Source organism: Rhinopithecus roxellana, chromosome 11, assembly GCF_007565055.1.
Source record: "Rhinopithecus roxellana isolate Shanxi Qingling chromosome 11, ASM756505v1, whole genome shotgun sequence".
Lineage (NCBI taxonomy): Eukaryota > Metazoa > Chordata > Mammalia > Primates > Cercopithecidae > Rhinopithecus > Rhinopithecus roxellana.
The window spans coordinates 44,556,605-44,583,421 of record NC_044559.1 but is presented as its reverse complement, the minus strand read 5'-3'; the positions used below and the strand labels follow the sequence as shown (position 1 = coordinate 44,583,421).

The window sequence follows — 26,817 nt, the reverse complement described above, 5'->3', positions numbered from 1 at the left end:
TCTTAGGCTAAGTGGCTTAACATGATAGTAGATTATCTTTGGGGCCCGCTGCAGTCCCCTCATTGCCCTCTGATTCTCTTCCCATTCTTTCCCTTCCTCTGGTTTGGAGCAGAAGGCGGCATCTAGCTCTGTGGCCACTCGGTAAGTGTGAGTTCTCTCTCCGTGCCTCTTGTCCCTGTCTTCTTCCTTTTGAGTGTGTCAAGCAACGTCCAGTCTATAGCAAGCTCTTCTTTCATAGTGTTTGTGGGTTAAAAGTACATGAGCGGTCGTGAGAATTACGGGAGTGCGTATAGGAAGCTCGTCTGTCAGTTATTTTTCACTGATAAATGAACTCTTGACAAGTCATGCATGCAGTTGGCTTCAGTTTCAAGAAACTACATGGGCTGTCTCATTCCCATGTTCAGATTTGTTTTGGCTTTTTGGATCTCAGCACTTTTATGTCCCTGAATAATGTCATTCCTCCCCCTCCTCTTGAAATGTTATTTGCTTTAAAAAGCAGAAAATCCCTACAATATTGAAAAGTCCAGGAGAGCAGAGTTCCGATTTGGTCCAGCAGCTCAGTTTACTGTTTTGTCTTGTTTTGCTTTCCCCCCTTCCATTAAGGAGACACATAGGGGAGCTTGGGCCACTTTGTTCAGCCAGGGACATAGGACAAGTCTCTTTCAAGCTGTGTAGTGTGACTCCCAGTCCTTCCCCAAGTGTGGCCTTTGGCAGCCTTTGATTACCTGAAGGACTAGATCAGGGAATATGTTTTAGCCCCAGTTACTGAAGAAAGCACCTCCAAGGACACACCTTCCTGTGGAGGGAGGGGTGAGGGAGGGGTGAGGGAGGGGTGAGTATGCCCTCTCTGTCTGGGGTCAGCAGGTGCTTCATGCCTGCAGCCAGCCACTCTCACTCGCCCTGCTGAATGTCCACCAACCCACTTGCAGGAGCGAGGTGCTTGGAGGACTCAAAAGCATATTCTTGGCCCCTAGAAGCTAATACTGTAGCTGTGTCAGCAGGTGCTTCATGCCTGCAGCCAGCCACTCTCACTCGCCCTGCTGAATGTCCACCAACCCACTTGCAGGAGCGAGGTGCTTGGAGGACTCAAAAGCATATTCTTGGCCCCTAGAAGCTAATACTGTAGCTGTGAAGACAAGATGCTTTTATCCAATTTATGAGCATTTAATAAGGGTCTGTGCCCTGCTAGGAATTGTGTCTGCCTAAGGATTTCAGTGTTTCTAGGGATATTTTTGTAGTGCCCCCACCTACAGGGCATTTTACCTCCTTAACTTATAGCTGAGGCGGGCAGAACAAGTGTGACTTCTTACGTGTTACAAAGGCAGAAAGCTGAGCAAAGTTACAGAGCTCAGCCAGGGCCCTGCAGCTCCTCTGGGACTGAGCTGGGCTGAGCGTGGACTCAAGTTCAGTGCTCTTGCTGTGATACTGACTTAGCAGATAGGTATCAGTCAGGTTGCTGCTGTGGGCAGGCTGTGTGCTGAGGCCACAGGATGACTGAGGGAGGGCCACACCTAGGCTGCACACGTGGAGGGGAGGGCTCCCCACAAACAACCTGGAAATGAACTTTTAGAGAAGGGCAGGGTGGCTGTGGTGGAGGCAGAGGCAGGAGGCACAGGACCTGGGGAGATAGGGACAGGTGGATACAGGTTCCAGCTGGGGTTGCAAGAAGCCATTGTGACTCCCTGCAGGCCCAGAAGCACCCTGGGCTTCCTGGGAGACACTTTACCCTTTGCAAGTTATCCAGCACGTCTATACATCCATGCAGTTAAGAATGGAAAGTGATGGCTTCCTGTCCCACTTCTACCCTCTCCAAGATACTCGTCATCTGCCCATTTTTCCTGCCTGCAGTGGAACCCCTAATACCATGTTTCAACATCAGTTCCACAAGGTTGGTGTTTGGCTGGGACACCTCAGGATGGGTTGTATTAGAGAGTGTGTATATTGCAAAATTGGTGCCTGCTTTGGCGTTTGATCATTTAGCTGACAAACGAAGTACTGAAAGGATGATTAACAATGAAACTTACAGATCCTGGAGTAGTGGGGTCCAGGTGTTAAGACAAAGCCTTTGGAGTTCAGTAGATGTAGGTTGAGTCTTTGTGCCTTGTTCACAACTGGGTGACTTTGGGCCTGGGCTTCAGTTTCCCCCTCTGTAAAATGGGATAACAGTAGCGCCCTCTGACAGGGATACTCTGAGGTTGCAGTAAGCACAGGGCCTGGCCCTGTTGCTATGGCTAGTATTTTCCTCATGCTGCGTTAAAAGGTAGGCTCTGTGTCACCTGTTATTTCTGCACTAGCAAAGTACTGATGAAAGAGGTTTTCTTTGCCTCTTTTTTTCTGTGCGTTGAGGGTGGTGCCGGCAGGTCTGTCTGTTAGTTGTTTCTCAGTAGGACCTGAAGACATGGGAACCCCGGCTGCGGGGTCGTTGAAATGTTCACTATAGTATGGAAGCTGCACATTCGTGGGCCCTGTCCTCTGGTTGAAACACCAGACTGTCTTTCCAGTATCAACTTAGTCTGGGAAAGTAGAGGCCTTGGATAAAGTTCTTAGGCAGCTTTTAACTTTTATCCTTTAGACTCAGATGACTTAGTTAGTATATAAAATCAGCGAGCGGAATCGTCCCCAAGCAGATTAAATTCCCTTTGTCTTGGCGGATATGAAGCTTGACTGCAGCATTCGGCTCCTCTCGGAACCCTTCTTGCACTTTTGTGTTGTCACAGATTTGGCAGGAGACAACATGACCCACTAAGCAACACCCTTCCCCAAATGTTCATATACTTGCTTCTAGATTCTGTCTACAGATGGCTTTTGTCACACCAGCAACTGAAGCTACGAAAGTTTCAAAGTGCACAAAGAGCTTGCGGAATTGCTGTCTTTCCCTCCCATTTCCTTTGCTTAATGGGAGGGGGAAATGGAAGCTCTGAGAGCAATGGCTTCCGCAAGCCACCAGGAAAATCCCTGTCAGTGGCTAAGTTCATGTTTGGGTTTTGATCTGAGCCCTGTTTTTAAGGTGGTAAAATTAACTGTGAAACTAACGTGTGCAAGTAGTAAGTACAGACTAAATAAAGACACTAAAAGAAGGAAAAACTTGTCTTGATGATTTCTAGTATGGTCAGTTTCTTTTAAGGGATAGCCCTTCAAAATGCATTACAGAGCATTTGGTAAACTCCTCCAATCTTCTTAAGATTTATATAGGATTGTAGAGTTTGCAACACTTTCTTGTATGTATTAATTCATTAGCATGCAATCCTCTTTTGAAGTGGATGAGCCAGGTGGGGCTCCCACTTGCTGGAAGCTGAGCATCCCAGGCCACAGTGATAGCAGACAGCTGTGTTCAGTGGTTGCAAACAAATGAAGACACGTTGAAGACTGTAGAACAAAAGCAAGAAAATTTCATGTTAGCAAGAACTTGTGTGAGAGCAAAGCTTTCTCCCCTGTTTCTGTGGTGTCAGAGACACAGTGGCCTGGGGATTTGTATCCTGGTCTTGTCCCTGCTAGCTGTAGGATATTGGGCAAATGACTTGATTTCTTTTCTTGGAGCCTCAGTCTTCCCGTCTGGAAAATGCATGCTACCAGCCATAATGCCTGTTCATAGGAACGTGAGAGGATTAGCTGAGAAGAACCCAGCTTCTGGTGGATGCCCAGGGAGAGGGGAATGGAGGTGAGGGTGGAGGGCTGTGGCTAGAAGTGTGGCTGTGTGGGGCACATGGGGGTGGAGGTGGGCTCTAGGCCTGGGGCGTCTTGCTGACCACGGCAGCAGCCACCTGTGTGTGTACCCTCCCATCCATAGGCCTTGCTTTGGGCACAATGCTGGCGAGTTTGGGGCTGTTCTTGGGCAGATGCACTTTTGAGGTGAGGACTTGGGAGGTGGGCAGGGGCCCTCTGCCACCTTGTCTGCACCCAGGGAGCATACACATGGATCAGTGGAGAGTCTGACCTTGCTTTTTGTTCTTTTCAGTGGAAATCCTGGTGAAGATGAGTCATTGAGTAGGGGCTCCTGGGGTTGAGTCAGAGAGCACTGTGTCCCCATGATCAGGTTGGGGTGCCGACCAAGGGGAGACCCTCACCCAGCCCTCCTTTGGCAGATACTGGGTAGCCCTAGCTGTGTATGGAGGCAGGCTGGAGGCCCCCTATCATGAGCACTGCCCAGGGAGTCACGGGAGAGAGGTGGGAGGTAAATGCGGGGACTGAGAAGTGACAATACAAGACTTAAATACAGGGCAAGGAAAACTGCAGTCAAGATGCAAGGATGGTGCCCGATGAGAGTGCGGCCCACGATTGCTACTTGTGCAAAGGGGAATGGACACCAGTGCCTGGCCTTCTCTGTGCCGAGCTCTTTTATATGTGTTTTCTTATTTTAATCTCCCAGCAGCCCCAGGGCAAAGGTATTATCCTCACTGTGTTTATTTAATTAATAATAATTATTATTATTATTACTTTCTGAGACAGAGTATTGCTCTGTGGCCCAGACTGGAGTACAGTGGTGTAATCTTGGCTCACTGCAGCCTCTGCCTCTCAGGTTCAAGTGTTTCCTGTGCTTCAGCCTCCTGAGTAGCTGGGATTACAGGCATGCACCACCACGCCCAGCTAATTTTTATATTTTTAGTAGAGTTGGGGTTTCACCATGTTGGCCAACCTGGTCTTGAACTCCTGACTTCGAGTGATCCACCAACGTCAGCCTCGCGTAGTGCTGGGATTACAGGCATGACCCACCGCACCCAGCTTAATTATTTCTCTTGATACAAGGTCTCCCTCTATCACCAGGCTGGAGTGCAGTAGCGTGATCATAGCTCATTTGTAACCTCAAACTCCTGGGCTCAAGCGATTTTGCCTCAGACTTCTGAGTAGCTGGGACTACAGGCATACACTCCCACGCCTGGCTATTTTTCTTTTAGTTTTTATTTTTTGTAGAGATGGAGTCTTGCCGTGTTGCCTGGGCTGGTCTTGAACTCCTGGTCTCAAGCAGCCCTTTGGCTTCAACCTCTCAAATGCTGAGATCACTGGTGTGAGCCACTGTGAGGAGCCTCACCCCCGTTTTAAAGATGAGGAAACTGAAGTCAAGTGATTTCATGGCGAAGGCCAGGGCTGCCCAATTCCACAGCACACACATGTTCCCCCACCTCCCGTTGCATATGGTCTCCCTGGTATAATCAGTGGGCTTAAAAAAAGTTTTAAAAATTTATATGTAGCCTAATACAGTCTTTTGGTGGTTAGTTCTATGAATTTTGATAAATGCATAGATTGGGATTTTTTAAAAATTTTTTTATTTTTTTGAGGTGGAGTCTTGCTCTGTCTCCCAGGCTGGAGTGCAGTGGCGCGATCTCGGCTCACTGCAAGCCCCGCCTCCTGGGTTCACGCCATTCTCCTGCCTCAGCCTGCCGAGTAGCTGGGACTACAGGCGCCCGCCACCATGTCCAGCTAATTTTTTTTGTATTTTTAGTGGAGACGGAGTTTCACCGTGTTAGCCTAGATGGTCTCGATCTGCTGACCTCGTGATCCGCCCCCCTTGGCCTCCCAAAGTGCTGGGATTACGGGCGTGAGCCACCGCGCTTGGCTGGGATTTATTTAAAAAAAATTTTTTTTTTTGAGATCATTGACACTCATGCAGTTACAGGAAATAATACAGAGAAATCTCACATACCCCTTACTCACTGTCCCCAATGGTAACATACTACCAAACTAAAGCAGAAAATTGTCACAGATACAGTTGAGACACAGAATATCTCCATCTCCAAGGATCCCTCCCGCTGCCTTTTCCTAGCCATGCCCATTTCCCTCCTGCTCCCACGCCCCATCCCCAACCCCTGGCAGCCATTCATCTCCGCACTAGTTCTATAATTTTGTCACTTTAAGAAAGGGATATAAATGGATTCCTAGAATACTGAGACTTTGCGGCTGGCTCTTTCACTCTGCATGAGTCTCTGGAGGCTCATCCAGGTTGTGGCCTGTGTCTCTGGTTGCTTCCTTTTTATTGCCGAGTAGTATCGCACAGTGTGGCTGTGCCCTGCCACATTTTGTTTAATTACTCATTGAGCGAAGGGTTTCTGGAGTATTTCCTGGTTTGGGCTGTTATGAATAAAGAGCTGTTACAAACATTTGTGTGTGAACGTACATCTTAATCTCTCTGGAATAAATGCAAAGGAGAACTCTTGCTGGTAGTTGTTTGAATGGGCATTTGAAGGGGTTCTTTAGGGGATGGAGGGGCAAGGCACTGGTGGGGAGTGCAGACCTGGGTGCTGGCTCACCAGGGTTCACATCCCAGCTTTAAACCTGGACCCTGGGTGAGTTGCTGTATATGGCTGTAAAATGGGGATAATTCAGCCTGGCTTGTGGCTAATGTGTGTAAAGTGCCTGGTACCTAGTAGGTGCTCAGTAGATAGAAGTGATTCTTGATATAGGTTAAGAGAAAACCCACTAGACCATGGCAGGGTCTGTGCCCCAGAGGTGGCCTGTGGGAGGGCTTTGCGAGGCTTCCACCTTGCCCCCTGTGGGATCACCCAGTTACTGTCTTTTTCCTGGCCATGCCCCCATCTTCTCTTTGAGAAGACCCTGACCGTGTTTGCAGACTGGGCTCGAAGTCTCCGGCCTGGTCCTGGCATTTCTCAGTGAAGTTGGCCAGGCCAGGCCCACGGGTCATAGGAATCCCAGGAAATTCTAGATCGTGCTGGGCTCTGCTGGTCTGGATTCGCCTCACAAATTCTGAGAACCTGCCCAGATCATTTCAGATGTTGCTATAATTTAGCTCGATTCCGGTAATGTGTTTTGAGCTGTTAGGGTATGTGAGGGATTGTGGTAGGTGTTGCAAAGGGTTCAGAAAAAATTGCTCTCCTAACAGATCAAAGCAGCCAACTCCAGCTTCTAACCTCCTTCAGGAGCCCCCATAGCCGCAATGATAAGGTCTCCACTGAGTGTGACATTCGGAGCCCTGGGTCTGGTTTGAGTCTCTCTCTAGCTCCCATCCTGCTGCTATGCCCTCTGCGTGCCCTGTGTGCCAGCCACCAGCGTTCTCACCGTTCCCATACTCCGAGGCTGGCCCGGCGGCCACGCCTTGCTTACACCCTTCCCTCTGCCTGGGTGCCCTGCCCTTCCTGATGAAATCTTGCCTGTTTCTTAAGAACTAAAAGTACCATGGGCGGACGTGGGATGGAATATTCAAACCTCACATAGGGTTGGACGTAGTTCCTCTCCAGAACCATCATTCCCTTCTCCAGGCAACCACTGTGTGGGACCACGGTGGACTCCTTGTTTTTTAGGCGGAGGTTCACTCTGTCGCTCAGGCTAGTGGGCTTGGCTCTTCTTGCCTTTGTCACATTATAGCATTTCTTGGAGATTGTTTCATATCTGTACAGTTTGAACTGGCTCATTAAAGTATTTTTGAAGGCCACATGGTATTCCCTTATGTAACAACACCGTAATTTATTTAACCAGTTCGCCTTGTTTGCAGGCATCGAGGTTGTCCCTACTCTTGGGCTCTTACAGTGCAAAGGAGTCTCTTTAAAGCCTACCTCCGATGTCACGTCCCTCTTTCTGCCTGCTTCTGAAATGTGTTGGCTGGGTCACTGCATTCTCTGTGAGACCCCCCAGGGCAGGGATTGTGCTACACCTGCCTTCTCCTTTCCATGCCTGTCACATGTGCTGACCACCCAGTTACCCACGGGCTTTTGGTGCTTCTGCTGCCTCTCTGAGCCCTGGCCTCTTGTCAGGAGTCTGCTGGGGATGAAGCTGGAGAGAGGTGGGCCGCCCCATCTTTGCCTCGTTCTGGCTTCCTGCTTTATGCAGAGCTGTGTCTGGATGGGCTGATGTGTTCCCATGGCGACAGACTTCCACAGTTTCATTCTTACTGGCCTCCTCCTACTTCACCAGAGGGATGGGCCATCATATAGCCAGGCCCTTATTGACGGAATTTAGCTCGTTTCCCTTTAAACACATTTGAGAGGATGGCCGCTTGGGCGTCCATTGCCGAGAAGAGGATCTGGATTCCCAGCCTCCCCCATGAAACTGCTAGCAGTAGCTGCTGTTGATTGAGCACTTACCTGGATGAGCGAGGCAGCGTGCAAAGGACTTGGGCTCTGTTTTCATCAGATACAGTAACCTTGTGAGGCAAGCACTGTTTTCCCTGTTGTACAGAGAGGGAAACTGAGGCTCTGAGAGTAACTTGGCAAAGGCCATACAATGTATTTCAAGAGTTAGGGCCGGGCGCGGTGGCTCAAGCCTGTAATCCCAGCACTTTGGGAGGCCGAGACGGGCGGATCACAAGGTCAGGAGATCGAGACCATCCTGGCTAACCCGGTGAAACCCCGTCTCTACTAAAAAATACAAAAAACTAGCCAGGCAAGGGGGCGGGCGCCTGTAGTCCCAGCTACTCGGGAGGCTGAGGCAGGAGAATGGCGTGAACCCGGAAGGCGGAGCTTGCAGTGAGCTGAGATCTGGTCACTGCACTCCAGCCTGGGCGACAGAGCGAGACTCCGTCTCAAAAAAAAAAAAAAAAAAAAAAAAAAAAGAGTTGGGATTCCAACTCAGTTGTGCTTGACTCATGATCTGAGCCTCTGTAGCTCCTGAACTCACCTGGCTTCCTAGAGAGGATGGAAATGGGGGAGGAGGGAACAGGCAGCTCACTTTCCCAGGCCTTGTGCCTAAGGCTGGCTGCCCTAGAGCTGAATTGGGGCTCACACACAGAAAGATGATGGCTGCCATTAGGCCTCCTCCACTGAGGAGACACAAAAGGCTGCTTTGAAAGGCAAATCCAGGAGCACCTCTCTGGCCTGTTCCTGAACCCAGCTGCCTGGCCAGAACTTGCAGGAGTGGTCTGAAACTCTTTCCTTGAACAGATCACAGTTGGTCAGAACGTGTCACTTCTAGATCGATGTGGTGTTGAACCTGTGCACCAGGTCTCTCAGTGCGACCCGGGAATCTTCAGCCTCCCCTGGGCTCCCTTCCTGAACAGTCAAGCCTTGGAACATGTATTGATTTCCCTCCTCCCCTTCCCTGCTTTTGCACTTTGGATGAACCTTGTTTTCGAAGAACAGTAGAAGGTAATTTTCCTGTGCTTGCCAGCTGGCCTGTAATTGAGCAATTTCAATAACACCCACTGTAAAGTCTAATTGAAGTAAACAGGAAAATATGATTTACAATCTGGACAGCAAGTAAATACCAGGGTGCAATTAATTTTTACACAGAGCAGCAGATTCTAAAACGTTTTCCTGTGTTGAACAGTTTGTTTCTGATTACAGATTAGGAGCTGCTTTTCTATTTAATACTATTATCATCATTCTTTTTTACTCTTTGGTGGTGATCCTCAGGTTCCTTGTATCTGTGTGACTTTCTTTGAAGGTTTAGCTGCATGGGGAAATAGAATCAGAGACGTGAGTTTGTAAGGAGGGATTTTTCAAACCTGAACCGAAGGCTGCACTCTTTCTTCATTTGCTTGGTGGGAAATGGTGGTGGGTTATCGGAGAGGGGCTGCGGATATGCTGTGCAGAATGGCAATGCTGAGTGGGTCCCATTACTGCTGGAAGCTCACTTAGTTTAGTTCTTTCTGGGGAAGATGACAAAGCTGTGAAGGCCCCCAGTGTTGCAAAGATGTTGATGTTGAAATGTGGCACTTCCAAGGACCAGAAATGTATGCCTTTTTTTTGGTGGGGGGACGGAGTTTCACTCTTATTGCCCAACCTGGAGCACAGTGGTGCGATCTTGGCTCACTGCAACCTCTGCCTCCCAGGTTCAAGCGATTGTCCTGCCTCAGCCTCCCTAGTAGCTGCAATTACAGTGCATGCCACCACACCCAGCTAATTTTTTGTATTTTTAGTAGAGATGGGGTTTCACCATGTTGACCAGGCTGGTCTCGACCTCCTGACCTCTGGTGATCCACCTGTCTCAACCTCCCAAAGTGCTGGGATTACAGGCATGAGTCACCATGCCTGGCCAAATATATGCCTTTTTAAATGGACCCTCCTGATTGTTCCAGTAGCTTCTGTTCATAACTGGGCGGAGAAGGGAGCCAGCATGCTGACTGCTGGTCCCCTGCTGCTAGTTGACTGCCTGAGGGCCGACCCCTTTGGTGTTGGCTGTGGGGATGAGGCATGTTCTGACCCTTGGCCTACTTTAGTGCATCCTGGTGTGTGCTGAAGCTGCCTGTAAAGCCAGCTCAGTGGTAAGATGTCACGTGACTTGAGTATGCTGCAGGGACAGCAGATTGTTAGCCACCCAGACCCTGAGATAGATCTTAAAGGTATCACGTGGCTGGACCCCAATCTGTTGTTCTAACCACCAGGCCATTGTACAAGTGAGGCAGCCCAAGGCTGGCATGGCAGGGGTGTGGGGGGCTCTGAGAAGGTAGCTCTGGGCCTTGGTGACTCTCCCTGAGTACATCTCCTTTAGCAGAGAGGTGGTTCCAATCCCCTGGGGTTTCCAGTACTGTGGGAGGGGTGACTCTCAGGGCCTTGGTCTTTCTTAGTCCTGAATCCTTTTGCTTTTCTTTTGTCTTTCCAGGGAGTTGACCACACTTGGCCATTTCCCGGAAGGGTCCCACCCCAAGGGTGAGCGGCCAATGAGGAGCTGTTTCTGCTGACATCAATTCCCCAGGAAGTACCCAGCCCAAGTCTGCCCAAGTGAAGATGGCTGATACCCACCCTGGGATGGAGCCCAGCGCCTGAGGCCCTTATCATGGTGATGGTCCTAAGTGAAAGCCTCAGCACCCGGGGAGCTGACTCCATCGCATGCGGGACCTTCAGCCCTGAACTGGTGAGGACCTGGCAGGCTTCCTGCTTTCCCTAACCATTTCTGAGGCCTGATGTACAGATAGGGCTGTAGACTGAGCACCCAGGCTTAGCAAATTGAGTCCAGAGCCCCCAAGAGCAAAGCTCTGTGAGGCGTCCTGGGCTGGGGCGACAGGGCACAGGAGCAGAGCTTGACTGACAACTCGCTGGAAGGAAGGAAGTCAGCTCAGATTTGAGGTCATCTGGTGAATGAGGAGGGGAGGCTATCCCCTGGTAAATAACAGCAAGTGTGGTTCTGCAGCCTGCCAGGCCAGGACTGACATTCCTTCTGTCTCCACCCGTTAAGGGGAGGTGGTTTCCAGAGGGGGGTGGTGCCCTGAGTAGGGGCTAAAATAAGCCTATCCCTCTGAAGGGTGGTGCTGCCTCAGGAACGGCAAGACTGGGAGACGATGGGGAAAGAAGGTGTGGTGAGCTATGGCAACAGCCACCCTCTCTGAAAGGTGGTTCACCCTAGACCACCCTGGACCATGTGGTGGACTAGTGCAGAGAGGTAGCTAACTCGGCCTTCTTACACTGCGAGCAAAGCAGCCTTCAATAGCTGAACCCTGTCAGCAGACCTGTCCTTCGAAGCCCAGTTCCTCAGATGTGAGTAGGGGCTGCTCCCCTGTGGAGGGAGCGAGAAGCCACACTCAGTCATAAGCAGTCTTGTGGAGATGGGCAAGTCCTCGGAACTCTCTGCAGCTTCCGTGGTCAGGAAGGGGCCAACTGCCCAGGGTCGCCTCACCCAGGACCCCTCCTGGTGCCCTTCACAGCCCCTCACAAGGACCCACGCTAAGCCTCCTTGGTGGGCCCCCTTCCCCTATCTCATGCCAGTGAAACCAGACCTTGAGCAGATAAGACCTAGGTCTCTGCCTGTGTCAGGAGCTTGAGAAAGCCACCGAGATCTGTATTCTTTTTGCAGGCCTCACAGAGCGCCTTCCGTGTGTTGGGCATTAGGCTGGAGGAGTTCGGGGAATAGGATGAGCCAGAGCCAGGCCCTGTACTTCTCACCCTTGAGAAGCTCCGGGTCTAGAGAGAGGGTGTTTGGAGAGTTGTGAATACAGTGACAACTTGAGGATCCCATGAACAAGAACTCGCAGCTGAAGCCCACGGGAAGCCCAGGGCGTGTAGAGGAGCAGGGCCAGACTGGCTGTAGCACACCAGGGAAAGCCTTGCAGAGCAGGGATACTTGATTTGGCCTTGAAGGGTGAGAAGAAGTGGCTTAGAAACCATTGGGTCCAGCCTCCTCGTTTTACAAATGAGGCAACTGCAACCTGGAGCAGGCAGTAACTGCCTCACTGGCTCCGCCTCCCCTTTCTCTCCATCCCCTCCAGCCCCACTTCCTGGGCCTGCATTCAGGCCTCTGCCCACTGCCTGGTGTCTGGACGCCAGTCTTGGCGGCCCTCCCTCAGTCAAGTCTCTCCAGCCCTTACCAGGCACGACACTGGTGCTACTCTGCTCGTGGGCCTCAGCCTGTGAGGTCTCCATGGGGTGTCACCCCCAGCTGCAAGGGTAGGGACTCAGCTTTCTTCTCCCCATGTCCCTCAGCACTCCTGGGGCAGGGCAGACAGCAGGCACCTGAGGTGTGTTTGCTCGATGGCAGCCTTGGTCACTGCAGCAAGGAGTAGAGCTGCTGTGACCGTTCAGCTCTTCTGCCACCACCCTGTTCTTTCTAGTTCACATTTGCTATGTAATGTGATTACTTCTCACCAGCCCCACTGCCACCACCCTGGTTCCGCCTGCTGTTCTCTCACATGGATTCTTGTGGTAACTGGTCCCCTGCCTCTGGCTCTTTTTAACCTGTTCTCCACCCAGCAGCCAGAGAGAATCCCAGTCAGAGCTGTCCTCCACTGTGTAGAAGCTTCCACTGGCTTTACACTGAATCCTTAGCAAACACCCAGCCCTTACTAGGATGTGTGTGGCCCCATGTATTCTTCTCCATGTGACTGCTCTGACCTCATCTCTGCCACTCTGCCCCCTCTGCTCGGTCCCCACTGGCCTCCCTGTTCCAACACGCTAAGTGTGAGCCTGCCTCAGGCCTTTGCACTTTTTCCTTGGCCTGGAGCTCTCTCCCCACAGTAGGACATGCTCCCTCCCTCCTTCCTTCTCTGGCCACTCAACCTACAGTTCAGTCCCAGTACCAGCTCCCACCCCTTACCCCCACCACACTTTCTCTCCTCTTTTCCTATCTTTTTCCCTCTTGGGTACTTGGCACTTTTAAACATGTCCTTATGGATCTTGACCGAGTCCTTATACTAGAATGGGAGCTTTGTGAAGACAGGGGATGTCTCTCTTGCTTGTTGCTGAATGCACAGGACCCAGCGCCTAACAGGTGCTCAGTGGATGTTTGTGGATGGATGAGCTTGCAGGTTCCTGTCGCCTGGCCTCTTCTCATTCACCATTGTCTTACTCTCTCTCTGGCTGCTGCTCCAGTTCACGACTGAGTGGGTGTGACTAGAGTAGCTCTGACCAAAAAGAAGAGACCTCAAGGGTGAGGAGCCATCTGGAGGTCCTGGAGGAGGAGCCCTTCCCGGGTCCAGCTGTGCTGTTGGCTGTAGTGGCCGCCTCTGTGCTTGGTCCCTTCTCAGGGTGGGACTGCCTGGTGTTGGCTTCAGAGTTGTTTCCAGGACATGTGGGCCCAACGTCAGCTGAGCTGCTCTTCCAAGAGGTGTGGCCTGAGCGCCTGCCAGGAGGAGCACGGCCTCCCAGCCCTAGCCAGGGAAGGAAAACTCAGAAAGGGAAAGCAGTCGGGAGAGCAGGCAGCTTTGCTGGAAGGGATTCTACCACGTGTTCTCTTGTGGCCTCACAGATTAGAATCGTTGCTTTCTTCCTGAACTCTCCCTTGCTTTGTTGGAAAGTATCCTTCTTTCTGCTGCTTTTTGTTACTGACCTGTCCAGGCCCAGAACCACCCAGTGTTGGGCCCATCTGTCTTCCTCCTCCTCTTCTTTCCCCTTGGCTCCAGATGAGAGCTCTACTGTGGGGAACAGCCCTGCTGGAGAAGGGCTTTCTCATTGCTCAGTTTGCTGATGCACCCAGAACACAGTGACTGGGTGCCAGTGCTTGGCCCGGCCCAGCTCAATGCTGCCTGCCCTATAGTGTGGGCCAGCAGGAAGATGTTGGGGGTGCGGCTGTGCTGAGGGTCTTGGGAAGTGTGTTAGTTCATATCATGTTGCAATAAGGAATACCTGAGGTTGGGTAATTTATAAAGAAAAGAGGTTTACTTGGCTCATGGTTCTGCAGGCTGTATAAGAAGTATGGCACTGGCCAGGCGCGGTGGCTCATGCCTGTAATCCCAGCACTTTGGGAGGCTGAGGCAGGCGGATCACGAGGTCAGGAGATTGAGACCATCCTGGCTAACACGGTGAAACCCCGTCTCTACTGAAAATACAAAAAATCAGCCGAGTGTGGTGGCAGGTGCCTGTAGTCCCACCTACTCAGGAGGCTGAGGCAGGAGAATGGTGTGAACCCGGGAGGCGGAGCTTGCAGTGAGCCGAGATTGTGCCACCGCACTCCAGCCTGGGTGACAGAGCGAGACTCAGTCTCAAAAAAGAAAAAAAAGAAGCATGGAAAAGTATCGCATCTGCATCTGTTTCTAGTGAGGCCTAGGGAAGCTTCCAGTCATGGCAGAAGGTGAGGGGAGAATAGGTGTATCACGAGGTGAGAGAGGGAGCAAGAGGGAAGGGAGGAGGTGCCAGACCTGTTAAACTACCAGCCCTCACATGAACTAGAAGAGCGAGGACTCCCTGATTACCATGGGGAGGCCACCAAGCCATTCATGAGGGATCTGCTCCTATGACCCAAACACCCCTGCCCAGGTCCTGCCTCCAGCATTGGGGGTTACATTTCAACATGAGATTTGCAGAGGACAGACATCCAAACTGTATGCCCAGAGGTCCAGGTACCTCCTCCCTGTCCTTGAGCCTCACGCCACCTGCTGAAGGGCAGGGGTGCACCCATTTCTACCCTATTATACAGACAGGAAGCTGTGGCTCAGAGAGCCCAGGGAGGGGCTGCCCCAGGCACAGATTTCAAGTCCAGGCCCTTGTCTGCTTCCCCCAGCACCTTCTTGCATGGGCCCTATTCCAGAGGCTGTGATCACCTTGGAGCCCCTCCAGGCTCCACACGATGTAAATAACTGAAGAAATACCGAAAATAATCTTAGTCTAGTGATGACACCCACAGGACAGAATGTGAGGTGCGCTGATGCTAGCGTTTGCTTTGAACAGCCAGCAGAGGTTCAGAGGAAGTTCATGGCGTTTTGCTTTAGCTTCCTAAACTGGTAACATCATCCCCGTGTAAATACCATCAAGATAACAACAGGAACGATGGAAAATAATTTTTCTTTTGTTTTCTAATCAGACTAAGAAGATGACAAGTAGAGGTTTAAGATTTAAAAGGAAAGCATGACTGTGGGGGAGGCCGGGACTGGTATCAGCACGGGCCACTTTGGAATTATGGGAGCAGGCCCCAGAGGTACAGCTCTCCCTGGGTCCCCAGAGTCAGGCCTCAATCACAGAGGTGGGAAAGTCTCAACGTGCAAGGAAAGTCACCAGGGTCCTCACAACCCTGGGTGTCATGTGGCACTGGAGGAAGAGCTCATGGCCAACTCTGAGGCCTGTTGAGGGGTGTGAGGACTTGGTCTCCCTCCCAGCCTTCTTAGGGGTTCATGCCATGGTTCTCTGGTTCCCCTGTTTTAAAAAACTAAATGCTGGTGAAACAACTGCCTTTCCCTCAAAGAAAGGTGTGGGAAAAAAGGAAAAAAAGGACTGACCAGTGCTCAGCGTTTTGCCTTTCCCAGCACAGGGCCCACCTGCCTGGGGAGAGATGGCCCTGAGGCTCAGCTGTGCCCATGGCCCTGACTTCGCTTGCATGGCCAGCAGCCATGGCTGGGTCCAATTCCCCTTTCCCCGACTCTGCCTGGTGCCTTCCTCTGTCGAGTGGGCTCTTCCTTCCAGTGTTCTAACATTAGCTGCTCCCCTGGAAGGCAGCCCAGACATTTGACCTTGGAGCACTGTGCTCCCTCAGCTCCTTCCCGCACGCCCACGCTCAGGCCAAGAGCCTGTTCTCTTGTTTCCAGAGTGACCACCTCCCTTGGCCAGGCCCACTCTTCTCTCTGCAGCCCATCCTCCCTTAAGGCTGAAGACCAAAGGGAGCTGACGGCTGGCTGCTCCTGGGCAGAGGGCAGTATGCGGCTCCAGACTGCCTGACTTTCCCCATAACAACCAATACTAGTCTTTTGGAGGGGCTGATCTGGTAGGTAGAACAAGCACTTCTTTCTGCACTTGTCCGATTAGGATGTCAAAGGCTAAATGACTTTTCTTATTTGAGGAGTTAGTGGCCATGTCAGGCCTTATACACAGTTCCCTGGGCACTGGGGTTCTTCATACTTTGGGCCATGCTAAGTTGGCACTTTGAGCTCAGTAGCCCCAGCCAGGATCTCTCGCAGGCCCCAGGCTGGCCTGAAGTTAGAACGCAGGAGTGCGTAGGGTCCAGGGCAGCCTGATGCCTTTCACCCTGGACAGGCAGAGATACCAAGGGGCCCGCCCATGCTTTGGCTAACCCCGGAGCCTCAGGAGTCAGGGCCACTATATCTCTATCAGCATCTTTGAGAATCTTCATCCAAAGGCATTGTTCCCTCCTCAGCTTTTCTTTCTTGTCTCAGGCCTGGATCTCCTTTTTGCTTTCGACTGCCACAGTCTCGCGGGGTTGCATTTCGGGAGTGTGGGTGCTCCGCTCGTTCTTGCCTAGGGCATGAGTGTGAGCCTCCCCCAGGTGCTCTGTGGCTCCCTGTAACACTGTGTCAGGAGATGGAAGATGTGACTTGATTGCTTTAGTCGATAATGTGCAGAGGAAAGTTACGAAGAACCGTGGTTGTGGCCTGGCATTTTCTGCAGGGCCAGTTCCTCATTTGGAGCCTTAATTGTGTCTTTAAGCCAGGGCTGCTTTCTTTAGTCAGACAGATGGCCCTGAAGCCTCCATTTGATTTCCAGCTTTTGCCTTTCCTACAAGGATCTAATTCCAAAAACCTTTTCTCGTGATCTGAGGAGTCTCACAGAGATGAGGCCCTGCCCCAGGGTGGGCTCGGGAACAGAGGCTTCACAGTGGGAGAAACACAAAGGGGGAATGTGCTCTGGTCTTATTTCACTGCAGACCTCAGCACTGCAGGGCTCGGGTGCTCGCTGAGTGCAGACACTGAGTGTCTTGTGAAACCTCAGAGGGCCAAGGGGTTCCCTCAGGGCCTGGTGGGGCCTCCACACCGTGATTGGCTCTTTCTTCCCACTGGGGTGCAGGAGGTTCAAAGTGTTGGAAAGGCTGCGTGTGTAGGAATGGTACATACCAGTGGGAATGTTAGCATATACTGGGTAGCCTGGGGAATAAAAGGCCCTGGCCAACCTAGAGCCAAGCAGGAACTCTGCTGGTTTGCCCATGTGGAGTTGGACCAGGGAAACCTGCCAGCAGTCAGGGTGTACTGGGGACTGGCACCCTGGAAAGCTGTCAGTACATGACGTTCTGGCCTGGCTGCCACTGGCTTAGCTTCACAGATGGGGCTCAGAAAGCAAGATGGGCCCTGATCTGGTCTCAAGGTAAAGCACGAAATTAGTCAGGGTTCCTCCTTTGTCAGCGCCAGAGGCCATCTCCAGCTAACTCACCCCAAGAGAGAACTCCCTGGAGCACGGGGAGAGCTCTCAGGGCTGGAGAGGAGGGGGCCAGTCGGGCCCCAGAAAGGGCAGGACTGGAGCAGCTGAGAGGACTTCAGAAGCAGGTGCCCACGGGCAGACTGAGGGCCTCCCTGCTGGGCGGATCAGACCCAGCTCTGTGGTTCAGGAGTCAGCCATGGAACCAGTGTCTAAGCCTGAGATCTGGGCCTACCCCGGGGCCAGGGGAGGTGGAGGCACCTTGGTTGACAGTCCCACTAAGACATGATACAGTGAGGGTGAAGGTATCCCAATTTAGACTTTGGGGTGCTGCTGACAGAAGCAGGGGGCCGCACCACTGGGCTGCGCAATTTCATCTCTTCAGTGAGGAACAAGCAGTGGCTCGCCTGGGATGGGGAAATGGAGAAGTCGTTCCTTCTAGTTGGAAAATCATAGTGTGCACCAGCTGGTTCACGGGAACCCTTAGGTAGAGGGCTGGAGACTGGCATGAGGAGGCCAGGCCGGCCTGCGAGGTGGCTCTGACTCTCAGGCTGGCCTCTCAGCCCTTCCCCACTGAGGTTTGACTTTGCATGAGGCCAGCGATTTTGGGAGACAGTAACTTCTGCCCAGTGAAAATCCATTGTTGCCTAACATCCACTGGGTGTGTGGCCTCAGGAGTGGGACAGGCTGGCGCTGACAGGTGCCTGTAGCCGTGGTGCCTGCTGTCGGCTGTGAAGTTGGAACCAAGACAGCCCTCCTTTCTCAAGAAGCTTCCATTCCCATGGAGCAGAGAGTCAGTACAGGAACAGATGTTCCAATACTTGCCATGTTCATTAAATGAGGCGATGGGAGAGAGAAAAGTGGGTGGGAGGCACCACTTTAGCCAGGATGGTCCGGCAAGGCCACTGAGGAGGCCACGGGCCAGGAACAGTGCAGAGCGTGCTGTATGAAGATCCCGGCACAAAGCCCCTGAGATGGTAGTGACTGGTCTGGCACCACTGGGTGGTGTGAGTGAGGAGGGGAGGACCAGAGCAAGGTTGGGGGTACTCAGGTTGGCTCATGTGGAGCATTGTGCGCTGTGGAGGAGAGGTAGTGGCCAGGATTTGATTCTGGTTGTGATGGGAAGTTGTTGGAACAGGATGACGTGGTCCGATCTCTGCTTTAAGAAGATGGCTCTGGGTTCTGGGTGGAGGGTAGGAAATGGGGGCCCAGGGTACAGGCTGTAAGAGCGGTTAGGAGGGGCGTTCACTGGGGCTGGCAGTGGCTGGGATCAGGGCCAATGGTAGGGTGACGAGGAGTCTGTTTTCCAGGTTGGAAATGGCAGGCCACTCTGAGTACCTGCTGTAGATGCTGATAAGTCCTCACTGAATGAATGAATGAGCAAGTCGAGTGAATGTATGAACGAGTGCCTGGAGTGCTGTGTGTGCTGGCCCAGTCTGTTTCTGTGGGCAGACCGACCCGGCATCTCTGGCAGTGTTCCTTGTGACGGCCTGGGTCAGAAGGGCCCTGAGGTCCCCCTTGGTCTAGAACATGCTGGCTTGGTGAGAGGCGGCCAGCAAGCACGGTTCTGCTGGCCAGGCAGGGGGCGGCTTGCTATGTGGCTTCCTGCTTCAGTGTGGAAAGCCCCAACCCCTCCTGCATGCGTGCCAGTGAAGCACACAGGGTGCTCCAGTGTTCCTGCTCTCTCTGCTCTCCCCAGCCCCCATCCTGGTGTGGCCTCTGTGGCCTCCCAGCCTGGGTTGCCTTCTCCCACCTGGCAGGCGTGGACTGGGGGCCGGGGTTCCCCAGGGGGTGTTTTCCTTGTGCCCAGGTGTTCCCTTAGTGCTGGGAGCCACCTCCCTTGGCAAGCAAGACCCTGGCCCGACTTCCCTCTCTGAGCCTGGGAACTGGGGGCCTGCCTGGCATCCACAGGCTGAGCTCGCGGCTGTGCAGGCAGCGCAGCCCCAGCAGCAGGGCTCTCATGCGCTTGTCATCCACTTTCCATTGCATGACTTTGGTGTGGTCTCAGCTGCACCTCTCAGCTGGGATTGTGTGGCGGGGGATGGGAGGAAGCAGGTGCAGCTGTTTTGAATTCTTCCCAGATATTTCCACAGATGGTGGTACAGGGGATGGTTACATCACTGTGGAATCCAGGAGGGTGACCGAGTGTGATGATACTGTTAGGATCATTTTAAACTGAGGAGGGCGACCTGTAGGAGGACTGCCCCGTTCCCCTTCAGCCCTAGAAGCTCCTGTGGTCCTCAGTAGCAGTCTAGGCATCCCCCCGAGGAGGCCGCCCCGGCGTCCACCCCCATCCCAGCACACTTGCCCTGGACATCCCCTCCAGCCCCGATCTCCCCGTGGTTTGTCTGTGACTGTCTTCCATGAAGTGTGAGCCCTCCTTCACCGCTGTGTCCCCAGGCTGATCAGGATGGACCCTTAGTAACCCTGTGGGATGAACACAGTGTTGACCTCGTGCAGAGGTCCCTGGATTGGGTGGATGGGGATGAGGTGAGGGACCTGGTGCCAGGTGCTTGCCACCCTCTTACCTGGATGGGCCAGGTGTTCCCAGTCAGCCCCACCGTCCTGCCAGGCCTTAAAGAGCCAGAACCTGGGCCCTCGTCCACTTACCAGCCTGGAAGCCTTGTCTGTGTCATTTTGATGGGGAGTGTTGGGGGTTCCTTTCAGAAGTTAGAGCCTTCTGTGATAAGCTCATTTCTCTGGGGCTGAGAGCTCCTTTCACCATTGCATGATCAACCCCCAGCACAGCCCGCCCAGAAAGAATCACCCACCCATGCCCACTGAGCGAGTGGGCAAGTGAGTGAGGGAGCCTCAGAGCACTTGAGGCAGAGCTGCTTCCTGGGGCTCTGGCTGGGTAGTCTCTGCTCATGAGAGGACCAGGCAAGCCTCTTGACCTGGGTATCACCTAGCATGAGGAACCCCCAGAATATTCTACACCCAGCTTACTGTGTAGCCGTGGAGCAAGTGCCCTGGATTTGGGGTTCTTCTAGGCCTCGTTGGCCTATTTTCTGCCCAGTGGCCATAGCGTTCAGTTGAGGGTAGGCGGGGGGGCATCAGGAAAGATGTAGAATGTTTACAGTGGAAAGGAAACTGTTGTGGAAATACAGTGCCAAGGAGTTCAAAAGCCATCGCTGTTATGTTGAGACCAAGTATAACCCTTGAGTTTCTGTTTCAGTTCAGAGAAAATGCCTCAGGGGGCCTCAGTGTAGCCACAAAACAGTCTGCAGAGCAGAGGCCAGCCCTTCTGAGCTCTCCCCATGCTTCTCACCAGAGCGGGAGAGCTGTTCTCCCTGGATCTGGAAGGGAGGGGTCTCGGAGTCGGACCTGGGGCCCTCTGCTCCCTACTTGAGGTTCTTCGTGTCCCCAGGGAGGTCCCCGCCTCTTTTGGTCTCTTCTCAGCCCAGCTCAAGGAAGCTTGTTCCACTGTTTACCGTCCATCCTGCCCCTGGGCCGCCTCCACATCTCTTATGTGGAAAAATCCCCTTGTGTCAGAAGTGATGGGGCTTTCTGTGTGTTTTCAAAGCCCATTAACTCAATGGACTCCATAACTCACCAGAGACTTGGGACAAAAAGTCTGGGCCTAATTCTGTGCAGATGTTTTCTCTTTGAATACCTTTTCCTCCTTTCCCTGATCTGACGTTGGCAAAGGACAGCCACCTTTTTATTGTGACTTTAGAAGGGATCAGTAGAGAGTCAGTGCAAACATGCTTCCTATGATTTGAAGAGTGAATAGCTTTTCTGGTTGTTTTCAGCACACGCCAAAGAAGATGAGTCAAGGACCTACACTTTTCTCTTGTGGAATTATGGGTAAGTACTCAAGGCCGTCCTGGAAGCTGTCCTCCTAGTCCTTCCAGCCAGGGTCTGAGTCCTCCAGGTGAGACGCTCAAAGCACTTTCTGGACCCAAGTTCAAAAAGAGCAGCCCCGGGACTCTTCTGTGTGTTTTAACTATTTTTTGGTCCCCTATGGTGTCTGAGTGAAGGGACAGGCACTAATGTGTGGTTTACAACTCCAACACTGAGAATTTCTGTCTGATGATTAAAGTAATTCATGTCGATTTTTTTCATTCAGAAAATGCACAATAGTGTAAAGTATGCAATAAAAATCTCTCATAGCCCCAATGCCCAGGGAGAGTTACTGTTGATATTTTTGTGTATGTTTATGTTCTTAGCATTTTTTATATAGCCCACTGCACGATGAACATATAATTAGGTAAAACTATATTCGTTTGCTTTTTTCACTTGGAGTAGTTACCATCATCTTCCCACAGCATTAAAATTGTTCATTCCATGCATGTTAATGGTTTACAGTGCCGCATTGTGTGGTAAGTGTATCAGGATGGCTTTAGTGATGTAACTACATCTAGGCTGGTGGGTCAAGGGGCTGTTTTATTTGCTGTTGTGATGAACAGTGACTATGTAAGTGCCTCACTCCTTGTCTGCCTTTGAGATGATTTGCTAGGATAGTTTACAGGAGTGGAATAGACAGGCTGGAGGGCAGGGACATTTGTAAGGCTCTTGATTCATTTTGCTGACATGCCTTCCAGAGAAGATTGCCTTGATCTTCTGCTTCTGTGCAAGTGTGAATTACTGCTTTTTATAGGGGGCAAAAAAGATGACCATTGATTATGTTGATTTCTTTTTTTTTTTTTTTTTTGAGACGGAGTCTCGCTGTGTCGCCGGGGCTGGAGTGCAGTGGCCGGATCTCAGCTCACTGCAAGCTCCGCCTCCCGGGTTCACGCCATTCTCCTGCCTCAGCCTCCCGAGTAGCTGGGACTACAGGCGCCCGCCACCTCGCCCGGCTAGTTTTTTGTATTTTTTAGTAGAGACGGGGTTTCACCGTGTTCGCCAGGATGGTCTCGATCTGCTGACCTCGTGATCCGCCCGTCTCGGCCTCCCAAAGTGCTGGGATTACAGGCGTGAGCCACCGCGCCCGGCCGAATATGTTGATTTCTTGATGCTTCAGGTGATTGGGCATTGTTTGACCTCTCAGTGTCCCTCTGTGGCTCTCCTTGCCCACCTTTGGGGACGTCTTGCCGAATGAGTTTCTGTAACGTCTATGTGGACTCAGAAACCACTCTTGGATGATGGATGACAACTGTGGGCTTTCAGATTCAAAGGTTACTTTGGTCAGACCTCAGAGTTTCCCTTGCCTTTCCTTCTCGGTCCTTCCTGCACGTGAGGTGTTTTGTTTTTCTTCTTCAGATACAGTTGCTGTAGATGAGGCCATGTGTCAGATTGAGCCCTGTGCCAGGCTCGGTACATGCCGGGCCCCGCTGGCTCTGCCAGCGGCTTCGTGCACATACGGGAGAACTGAGGTCTACTGAGGTGGCCCTCTACAAGCTCCGTCAGTAGGCAGAGTTGGACTCAGGTGGGCGATGAAGGGCGATGAAGGGAGGTTGTTTTCTTCTCAACCATATGCCATGGCTCTGGGACATGTGGCGGTGCTCTTGATGCTGCCGCTGAAGAAGATGGAGACAGGGAGATCAGCTGGCCCTGGTTTTCCGTATGACATACTTCGGAGGCCCGTCCCCACAGGATTGAATGCCTCCCCCGTGGTTTACGGCTTTCAGCAAACCCTCAGCGCCCCAGACACATAGCTCAGAAGCCTGCCTCATTGCCTGCTTCCTGGGACAGCCTCACCTTTGAGCTTCCTTCCTGTATCGTGCTGGGAAAGAGAGAGAGGCCCCGGCATGCCCAAACCCTCAACCCTGCCTAGACTTTAGCTGTCAACCGGGCCAGATCAGTAAACTGGGTTGTGGAGATGTTGGTCTTTATTTCAAGGATTTCTAGTCTTTGCACTATGTAAGTTACAATAAGGTGAAAGTGTGGTGGGTTTGTGATGGCAGAGAGACTCACCCTTGTAGGGGCAAGTCTTGAGGCCCAGGGACCAAGGCAGAGGCCCCGGGGAGGGGAGGTGTGTGGGGAAAAGCCCAGATGGCCCAGGAGAGTCTGTCGGAGGCTGCGGAGCCCAGCAACCTGCTTTCTACCGGGGAGGCTGTGGTTTCCAGGAGGGACTACGCTGTGTCTCCAGACTCCTGTTTACAGAGTGACTCTTTAGGAAGTGCTGGCAGGGTCCCAGTGCCTCCTCCCAGGCTCTTCTCCTCTTCAGCAGGGTCCTGTCTTCCTTCTGCTCTGTGGGACAGTGCCAGGGCACTACGAGGCAGCAGAGGGAGAAGCGGGAGCCGTTGTACTGGTGGGAGGTCTTTGGAGTCCCCTCGTTCTCCTCTGCTGCTCTCTGTCTATGGGCCTCATCTTTCTGTTGCTCAGCCCCTCCCTGATTCAGGAGAACCCTGACCTGCATGGCTGTGCATCACTGAGGTGTTTCACTGACTGCATTTTGTTTCATTTGCAGTGGCGTGCTGTCATAGATACGACTTGAGCACCTGCTGTGTGTCAGGCACCTGGTGAGGGATAGAGTGGATCAGACCCTGCCCCTTCCCTCAGGGAGGTTTCTGTCTGGTGGAGGAGAAAGATCAACGAACAGTGAATTCCGCGCTGCTTAGGCCAATTTCCACGAGATGTGGAGGCCCTTGAACGATGGGGATACCACCCCGTCTTCCTGGCTAGGTTTCCTCAGCTTGCAAGTTGTGGGGATTTAAGGTGACGGCCACACACTAGCATACATCCTCCCTCCCACCTCTGTCCCTTTCCTGCACTTGCTGGGGGAGAGGGGTCAGCAGTCAGGAGCCTTACCCTGCGCACTCTGTCTAGTGGAAGCTCAGGTTACCTCTCCAGCCCTCCTGATGCTCTGTGAACTGGGAGTGCACCCCAGGCAGCAAGATTTCATCAGAGGTGTACCTGCTTTTCTTTTCTTTCTTTTTTTCTTTTTTCTTTTTTTTTTTTGAGACAGTCTCACTGTCGCCAGTTTGGAGTACAGTGGCATGATCTTGGCCCACTGCAACCTCCACCTCCTGGGTTCAAGCAGTTCTCCTGCCTCAGCCTCCTAAGTAGCTGGGATTACAAGCGTGTGCCACCACGCCCAGCTTATTTTTGTATTTTTAGTAGAGACGGGGTTTCATCATGTTGGCCAGGATGGTCTTGATCTCCTGACCTCGTGATCTGCCTGCCTCAGCCTCACAAAGTGCTGGGATTACAGGCGTGAGCCACCGCGCCTGGCATGCCTGCTTTTCAACAGTGGGGAAGAGAATACTCTGAGGGGCCGGCTGGACTTTTCAAGAGGGTTTTGGGCCCTTCCAGCTCTTGACAATGCTGTGCAAAGATAAAACACCAAATTATCATAATCACCAACCCCCAGCCTGTCTCCTGAAGATAAAAGACTCATGTTCTGGTGCTGATCAGTGGAATTCTCCCATGAGAGCTGGGGACAGTTGGTCCTGTGACTCAGGATTTTTTCCTCCTGAGCCCCCATGCCAGGGTCCTCGCTGGAAGCCAGTATGAGTTCAAGTTTCCCGAATGTTCTGCAGAAAATCTGGGCAAGTGCAGTAGAGCAAGGAGCACAGCACCCTGGTCACTTCTTAAAATGCCAACGTTTCAAGTAGCCCAGCCTCCTCTGCACCCACTTAGATAAAACACATAACTAATATAAATCGAGTACTCACAACAATGCCTTTTTAATTTTATTTTTGTTTTTTTTGTTTGTTTGTTTTGAGATGGAGTCTTGCTCTTTCTCCTAGGCTGGAGTGCAGTGGTGCAGTCTTGGCTCAGGGCAACCTCCACCTCCCAGGTTCAAGCAATTCTTCTGCCTCAGCCTCCCGAGTGGCTGGAATTACAGGCGTCTGCCACCACGCCTGGCTAATTTTTGTATTTCTAGTAGAGATGGGGTTTCACCATATTGGTCAGGGTGGTCTTGAACTCTTGACCTCAGGTGATCCACCCGCCTCAGCCTCCCAAAGTACTGGGATTACAGGTGCAAGCCACCGCGCCTGGCCTATGCTTTTTATTTATTTATTTTAATTAAAAGCACTTCACGCCTTGTGATTGCAAGCTGGATACCAGGCCCCTCCCCACTCTTGTCCCCTACCCCAGTTTAGGAACTTGATACAGAGAAGTGGTTTTGTTCTTCTCAGTGTGGAAGAGAGAACAAAGCCAGCATGGAGTGTGAATGGGAGAAGCAGAGAGGGTAGAGCTGAGCACTGCCCAGCCAGCCCTGCACCAGGTTTGAGTGCCCCTTATTAGGGTGCCAGCTCAGCCCCCACCATAGGGCTACTGCCAGCAGAGGCTATTTTGACTCTTGGCTTCTTTTCTCATCTCCCAGAGCATCCCCAGCCCACCTTCTTTGCTGAAATAGAATTTCCTCTACAAAGCTGCTCTGGGAAAGAGCCATTTATATGACTGGTTCTTGTGCTCTCGACACAGGAAACGTGGGTCAGGTGGCAGCTCCGTGGTGCGGCCCACCCACTGGTCAGCCGACTGGGCGAGGGAGCCAGCCCTTGCTCCTGACTCTGATTTCTAGTGGGTACAAAGAGGGGCCCGGGCTGTGGCTGAGAGTCGTCCTGTGTGGGGAGAAGCAGGGCCACATGCAGACTCTCAGTCCAGGCTCCCTCCACATCTTCTGCCATTTGCAGTGGGGGACCCAGGGTCACACGTGTACTAGTTTAATCTTTTTTGGTGAAACAAATCAAGTGGAGTGAGCGCAGTCTCCATTCACCACCCTTGGCTAATTGCAGCCATTCAGTGCATTTGTATCGTAGGGACAATGGGCACCACACATTCCATTTTCCTCAGCACTCAGGCGAGGATGAGACCTGGAAATCACTCATATGTAAGAAAGCAAAGGCAATACCAATTATTTTAAAAAGGCTACTAGGAAAAGTCTTGTAAATACAAGTCAGTGGACAGAGAACAAAACAATTCATGTGCTAAAAAAAATTGGATGGAAACCCATAATTACTTTAGGAGTTATGGTAATAAATTATTTATTAATGTAAATTATTTCACAGGCAAAGAACATAGAGGAAACTTGAGCAGAAGGATCATACATTATGTATAAAAAGGAATTGTAAAAATATTATAGCAGCCCTCCTTGTGCCGCCCCAGTTCAGGTTTGTCCGCATTTTAATTATAAGCCCTTACTTTCAGGGTTTAATTACTTGGCTGTTAAAGTCTACTCTGTACATAAAAGGGTTGTTCCCTGGGGCACTCTCTGTATTAATTTCTACAGGGTAAACCAGTTGGCTGTGTTGAGCTGGGGAGGACTAAAAGATTTTGCTTTGAGATTTGGTAGCTTTGGTCTTTAAACTCAGCCACTGTTTGTCATGGAAAGTGGAAAGTGATTGCGCGTTGTAGGAAGAGGGTGGCCATCAGAGCTTGAGTGTTTTTGATTCCTAGAACAAATAAACAAATGAATGAATCAAAATGAATGACAGCAATAACAAAATCAGAGCTTCTCAGGCCCAATTTTTGGTCTCTGCCACTTTTTCTGTTTTGCAGAGACAACCATTTTGAATGTGGTCATTGGGCCAGGTCCTCC

At 51.8% G+C, this 26,817-nt stretch overlaps 1 protein-coding gene across 2 annotated transcripts in view; it reads left to right on the top strand.

The window, feature by feature from the left end:
- The window catches only part of FAM53B (family with sequence similarity 53 member B), a 126,599-nt gene that overhangs the window by 27,379 nt on the left and 72,403 nt on the right, over window positions 1–26,817 (top strand). For both annotated transcript variants that reach the window (XM_030941400.1, XM_030941401.1), the window contains exons 2-3: window positions 10,486–10,737; window positions 21,140–21,194. In XM_030941400.1, coding sequence (XP_030797260.1) covers window positions 10,660–10,737; window positions 21,140–21,194 — 133 coding nt within the window. In that variant the 5' untranslated portion in view covers window positions 10,486–10,659. The remainder of the gene's footprint in view (window positions 1–10,485; window positions 10,738–21,139; window positions 21,195–26,817) is intronic.